Source organism: Poecilia latipinna, unplaced genomic scaffold (genome assembly GCF_001443285.1).
Source record: "Poecilia latipinna isolate Pla-1442-1.1 unplaced genomic scaffold, P_latipinna-1.0 Scaffold3644, whole genome shotgun sequence".
Classification (NCBI taxonomy): domain Eukaryota; kingdom Metazoa; phylum Chordata; class Actinopteri; order Cyprinodontiformes; family Poeciliidae; genus Poecilia; species Poecilia latipinna.
Window position 1 is genome coordinate 79,408 of NW_015116260.1, and position 7,238 is coordinate 86,645.

Consider the following 7,238-nt stretch of genomic DNA (forward strand, 5'->3'; position numbering starts at 1 on the left):
GATCACCGATCATGCACTTTTTCACAAAAATCAGCCCGATTATGATCGGTGACCGATCGATCGGCACACCCCTAGTTTCAAATGATCGTTCTGATGGGCTGTTGTACAGGGCTGTGTAGGCCAAGGTCCTATTTGCTGACTCAGGTCTATGGAAATCCATATGTGTGTATGTTTTTAGCTGTGATCATTTCATCCTGTACCAATGTGTTTCAGTTCTTTTACAAAGAAAAGTCTGCTGTTTGGTGCCATTAGTTGATTCTCTTCAGTTTTAATACACTTCAGCATGTTTGTTCAGAGTTAAACTTGCAGACAATCTTTGGTGTTTTTCACAGTTTTGAGTCTGATTCAGAGATTACAGTAAATATACGACTGTATATTTACTGAAGTTACTGAACAGATCTTTTATTTAAGTTAATTTAAAAAAATATAATTGTAGTCATTTTCTTACCATTCATTTGAATCCTTTTACTGGAATAGGAAAGAAAATCTATTGGCACATCAGCCTCACCAAGAATTTTTTTTACCAGTCGCTTCTGGAAGCAAACTACGGAAACACTTAGAGTCCAGTAAAGAAGACTGATTAAGAAGCAAATGAAGCAGTTAAACACACCCAAACTGAGCTGAGTGCTGCTTGATGTACTGGTATGAAACCATGCAGTGAATGGAGGAGAAACAGTGAAGTGTTCAAATAACCTGTCTGAAATCCTCTTTGTTTCAAAGTGAGAAGAACAAAGTGCACCCAGTATTGTACAGATGAAAGGCTCTGCTGCTACTGTAGCACCAAGTTAATTTTATCCAACAAAAGGAAGTGGGAGGCAGCTTGAAGAACCATGACAGACTATGTAAGTGAGAGTGTGTACCAGAAAACACCGTAGTAAGGGTCATCCATATATTAAAAAACCATAATGGCACCAAAGTTTAGCAAATCTAATCAATGGACAGTTTAATCTAACTGGAATCTAACACTTATCTTTATATTATAAATTCCTGGTGGGAGCAAAGTGGAAATCTGTTCTTACAGGTTTACAACTTGTGCTGTCGGCTTCTACCATAGAGATTAGCATTCCTCGGTCTTGTTCTTAAATAAGTTTCCTTGGAAATCCAGCTGCTTGTTTACAGAATGAAAACAGAGTGCATGATTATATTAATACACACACAGCCCTGCAAGATGACTAATACAGACTTTTTATAATCACAGGATGGGACCAAGATGTAAAACTTAAAATTATCCAAAATACCTAATTTCAGCAGAAACAGGAATATTGTGTTAAGCATTAGAGTCTGTTCTGTAGCCCTGTCTGTCTCCAAGTATTTACTCAAAACCTGTATATTCTCTGGAACATTTGCCTAACAAACATCCAACTTCCTACCTTTCCTGTGGTGTTTTTTTTTCTTTCCCCTCTAAGGTTTCAGACACCATTAAGTATGGGATTATGGAAGTTAGCAGCCTTGCAATAAAAATATCTGCATCTTGTACTCAGATTTGTGTTAAACTCTTAATGATTAAACTAGACATATTAGAGCACTCTGCCAGTCACTGCCAGTTACAAATCAGTGATGTCTGATTTGTAACATGAATAAGGAAATATGATTTTAAAGTGAAACAGTAACAGCTGTAATGAAGCCCAGAAGAAGGCCGACCTTCTTCTGGGCAGAGACAGGATGTTCCCAGGATGTGTTGCGCTCTTTCAAACACAGAAGCTTTGATGGTTCACCTTCTTGATTATAGGCAAAAGTGCTATTTTTAACAATGGAGAGTACTTTCCAAAGGTTTTGACATTAGGTGATTTATTTTCTTCCTCTCAAGCTAACAAGAAAGAGGGTTTTTACGCCAAGCAGCTCCTTTTAGTAGCATGAAATATTTGCAGCCTAAGTAACTTTCTGAAAACCATATAAGAGTTGCAACGAGCATGTAGAGAAGTTTCTCCAGATCTGAGAAGATGTCTTATCAAAGTTACACTGCCAACATTAGCAATAAATGGCGTCCATTCTTCAAACTTACAGGTAACTGATGTGAACACATCCCCTGCTCCTACAGGAGCTGTAGATAGAGCAAGAGCTTCATCCCAACATCTCCATTTATCTCCAGTTGGGGTTATAATATCCATTTTTATTAATTTGTTAAAGAAAATTACTTAAAAAAAACCAAAAAAAAACTTCAGTGTATTTCATGTCATTATTAATTACCCTAGAAGTAGAAGTCCAGATGTTTTTATGTAAACAATATGGGAAAAAAAGCAGTTTTTAACAGTGATGGGTGTTAAACTCAAAGACCTTAAAAGTGTGTTTGTAAGCACTGAGAGAAGAACTGCTGGGGGGAAAAAAGTACTTCATACTTTCAGTTAAATTCACTGCATCTCAACTGCTTTTATAAAGTCAGTCAGAAAACCTGGAGTAAAGGGCAGGAAAAGTTGTCAGGCCTTACGCTCTGCGGTCATGATCAATCCTGTTGATCTTCCCTCCAATGAAAACGCGGATCTTGCAGTCCTTCCACCTCTTCTTATTGGTTAGCAAGTATGGGATCAACAGGGTCAGACCTGATCCAAGGAAAGTAAATCGATCAGCTTATATAATCCTGAAAACAACAAAACCTAATATGTATAAAATGTGTGCATTTTTCTCAAAAAACGCACCACAAACCCATAAAAAAATGTATTGCTTACTTTTAAAGTTTACATACTATTTTTCTGATTTATCATTTTCAATACACCTTACCTGTAAATCTACACTGTATAATTAATATAATAAATATGCAATAACATTTATTCACACTTCTTAGTCTTCTAATGAGCCATCATTGATCCAGGTGAGTTAACCAGGGAGAAAACTAAAACATGCAGGATGCCGGCCCTCGATGACCGACTTTGGGCACAATTGCTTTAATGGGACAAGGTTCTTTTGGTTTGTGGCTGTAGTTCACTGATCTGGCTGACTTCCTTTACCGGACAAGAAGTCCTGTCCTGTCCTGTCTCACCTCCATCATCAAACAGCCACCAGACATCCACTGTGCCCTTCCCCTGTTTCTGCTGGAACTGCTGACTGGCCTCCAGCAACCTCTGGTCAGACACATTTAAAGGAACGGTTGGACTCTTCTTGTCTGTAAGGCAGACAGACACACACAGCACATTCAATCAGGAACAGCAAAGTGACAATTAAGGGTCAGAAAAACTCAGATGTTTAAAACTTTTCATGTCCATCTGTTTATTTTGAGAACATTAGCCTTAATGGGAAGCTATAATGAATCAAAATGAAGTCACATTGAAGCAGAGGAGAAACACTGTTAACACTGAGGAGCCAACAGACAGCAGAGATGTTTCTGAAGCAGAATTAGGATCCTGGAAAAGAACCGTCACCTCTAAGGAAGGAAGAAGCTTCAGATGCTTTGGAGGAACTGAAATCTCACCAAGAGACGATAACTACTGAGGATCTGAAGTGAGATAAAAGCCATGTGATGCAGCAGGACATCAGAGACTGAGTGGAAACCAGTAGAAGTTTGAGACTGATCAGGAGAAATGACTGTTCCCCAAGCCAAGTAGCTAGCAGGCGGAAGCACAGAACAAGCAGAGATACTAAAGATGGAGACAGCAGAGTGCAGGGCAGAATGTTAATAGAAAATATTTCTAAATCTACTGTGAATGATGAGGTGATAGGATGAGAGAGGATGAAGCAGAAAAATGGGAGAAGAATGCCAGCACACAGTAGAAAATCTCAGGGAGAAGAAGTTGAAGGCAACAAAATGAAAGGGGTCTCCTGCCTTTTTTCAACAGAGGTTGAGTGGTAGTTTTGCCATCTTCATCATCATCTGGGAAGTGTGAAACAAAAGAACAAAAAAGAGAACATACTTAATGTGAAATGCTGACTTGATGAACCCTCCAAGTACCAATGATGTTTCGCTGTGCTCAGGAAGATGTTAGTTAATTAAAAAAAAAGAAAAAAGAAAAACATCCACAAGTCAATTGTTTGCCAGTAAGTTACAATGCAGTAACCATGAAGTGAACAGAAAACCTAGGAAACAGAACAAAGCTCAACTGTTCTCGCTGGCTTCTGGAAAATTTCTCGAGTCTGTCATGAAAAATAAAAGCTGAAGCAGGAACTCTGAGCCAGCACTGCCTCATTAAATCAAACTCGAGTCCACTGCCTTTTGTAAGCAACAGCTACGGACATGCGAGTGTTTTAAATAGACATGAATCAGTTCTAATTCTCCACACTTCTACTTCATCAAGACTGCGCTTGGATTAAGGTGAACAGTGTGTTTGCATGAGGGGCAAGGCTACAGTTCTAAGAGCCAATAAATGGCTTTAATCTTCATTTTGCTCTTTTTTGTATGATCTCTGAGATAGCTCCTCCATAGTACAGGTGCTGGTCAAAAAAAAATTTATATAATAAAAAAGTTGATTTAAATCAGTAATTCCATTCAAAAAGTGAAACTTGTATATTATATTCATTTGTTACACACAGACTGATATATTTCAAATGTTTTTTTTCTTTTAATGTTGATTAAGTCAATTAATGAAAACCCCAAATTCAGTTTCTCAGAAAATTAAAATATTACTTAAGACCAATACAAAAAAAAGGATTTTTTAGAAATGTTGGCCAACTATGAATATGAAAAGTATGAGCATGCATAGCACTTAGTACTTAGTTGGGGCTCCTTTTGCCCAGATAATTACAGCAATTGCATGGAGTCGACCAGTCTGTGGCACTGCTCAGGTGTTAAGAGAGCACAGGTTGCTCTGATAGTGACCTTCAGCTCTTCTGAATTGTTGGGTCTAGTGTATCACATCTTTCTCTTCACATAATGTAGAGGTTCCCAAACTCTAGGGCGCACCCCCTAGGGAGGGTGCCGTGCCATTGCAGGTGGGGTGCAGGAAGTGGTATGGATAAATAAAAAAAAAAAAAAACACAACAATGATGAAATTTGTGTGTGCTTGTGGGGGGAGGGAGGGGGGTTTGAGTGGATGGAAGAGTATAACAGGGACTCTCTACGGATCTCTCTGCACCCCCCCGCCCCCCCGGTCACACACATCGTTCAACCAGAGTCCAACTCTCCCTATTGTAATCCATGGGGAGGGGGATGGGGACCAGAAAATGTTTGGAAACCACTGGGGGGGCCCAGGAGAAAAGGTTTGGGAACCACTGACATAATGCCATAGATTTTCTATGGTGTTAAGGTCAGGTGAGTTTGCTGGCCAATTAAGAGCAGGGATACCATGGTCCTGTTCTTAATTGGACCATTAAGAACAGGACCAGTGCTCTAGCACTGTGTGCAGGTGCCAAGTCATGTTTGAAAATTAAATCTGTACCTCCATAAAGCTAGTCAGCAGCAGGAAGTGCCCTAAAACTTCCTGATAGATGACTGCATTGACCTTGGTCCTCAAAAAACGCAGTGGACCAACACCAGCAGATGGCATGGCAACCAAAACCATCACTGACTGTGGAAACGTTGACTGGAACACAAGCAACATGGATTCTGTGTCTCTCCTCTCTTCCTCCAGACTCTGGGACCTTGATTTCCAAAGGAAATGCAAAATTTACTTTCATCAGAGAACATAACTTTGGACCACTCAGCAGTAGTCCAGAGTTCTATTTGTCTTTAGCCAAGCTGAGACGCTTCTGATGCCGACTCTTGTTTTAGAGTGGCTTGACACAAGGAATGCGACAGCTGAAATCCATATCTTGCCTGTGTGTGGTGGTTCTTGAAGCACCGACTCCAGCTGCAATCCACTATTTATGAATCTTCCCCAAATTTTTAAATGGGTTTTGTTTCACAATCTTCTCCAGGATGTGGTCACTTGCTTGTCCACTTTTTTCTACCACATCTTTCTTCCCCTTCACCTCTCTATGAATGTACTTGAACACACAGCTCTGTGCACAGCCAGCCTCTTTAGCAATGATGTTTCTGTCTTGACCTCTTGTCATAGGTGTCAAAGGTCATCTTTTGGACAACTGTCAGGTCAGTAGTCATCCTCATGATTGTGTAGCCTACAGAACTAAACTGAGAGACGATTTAAAAGCATTTGCAGGTGTTTTGAACTAATTAGCTGATTAGTGTGAAGCACCAGGGATACTTCAAGAATGAACCTTTTCATAATATTCTAATTTTCCGAGATACTGACTTTAGAGTTTTCATTAGTTGTCAATAATAATCATCAATACAAAAATAAATAAATGTGAAATATATCAGTCTGTAGGTAATGAATTATTATAATATACAAATGTTACTTTTTGAATGGAATTACTGATTTAAATAAACTTTTTCATGCCATTCAAATTTTTTGACCTCCACCTATATGTGTGGCTCTTTCTGTTTTGGTACCAATTAATTTATGTGACCTCGTTATTAGGTGTTTGTTCCTGTTGCCAGTTCAGTTCCTACTCTGTCTGCCTTAGGCTCCATGCAGCATACTTGCATGGAGCTGGACTGCAGCTTTGCCTCTGTCAGACTGACCCAGAGCAACTGTGGTTCCTATCCAGGAATTAGCCACTATCAGTGTGTGAATGACTAAATGATTGTGATGTGAAGCACTTTGGAGTCCTCTGGGCTTGATAAAGCATTCTACAAGAACAAGCCATTTACATTCTGAAAGGAGAATATCCAACATAGGCAATAAGAAAAGAAAAATATAGCTTTACCTTTTCAACTTCAGAAGCAACATACAGTCATATACTCTGATTTAGAATAGAATAGAATATACTTTATTGATCCCCAAGGGTAAATTGCTTATTTGTTGAAAGCTACTCCATCTTAGGTAATAAGATTTAATTTGTTTGGGTTTTCACAACAACCCATCAGAATATATTCAAGACAAACTGGCTCAACTAACGCTGGATGGTTTTACTCCTTTAACGACCCTACTCAAAAATATTTCAAATGGTTTTCATCTGGACAGCTAACCTGGCCAGTGCCTTCTTACACAATTCCATTTATTTCACAGTCTGGGCTTTCTCCCACCGACTTCGATTCCTCCGGTAGAATTTCGACTGGATCAATCAGAAGGAGGGGTTGTGAACAATGACACTGATTTTCTGTGCTGTTTTAGAATTGTAGTCTGCCTGTAGCTTTGCAATGGTAATGGAGGAAGTGAACAAAGCCATTCAGGCCATGTTGGCCATGCTTACAAATACTGAATTAATATCATCAGCTGCCTCTTTCAGCTCTTCAGGCAATTTCCAGTAAACTTCATTACATTACATAAGCCACGGGCAGATGTTAGAAATTGGGCAAAGTTTAAAGCCTC

General features: G+C 39.3%; 1 protein-coding gene across 1 annotated transcript in view; it reads right to left on the minus strand.

Annotated features, from left to right (window-relative positions):
- Positions 1–3,841, minus strand: part of LOC106941403 (solute carrier family 12 member 2) — a gene marked incomplete at its 5' end in the record, with an annotated part of 19,441 nt that extends 15,600 nt beyond the window's left edge. The window contains 3 exons of the mRNA XM_015024419.1: positions 2,426–2,537; positions 2,975–3,097; positions 3,755–3,841. Of these exons, the coding sequence (XP_014879905.1) occupies positions 2,426–2,537; positions 2,975–3,097; positions 3,755–3,841 (322 nt within the window). The remainder of the gene's footprint in view (positions 1–2,425; positions 2,538–2,974; positions 3,098–3,754) is intronic.
- Positions 3,842–7,238: the final 3,397 nt, after the last annotated feature.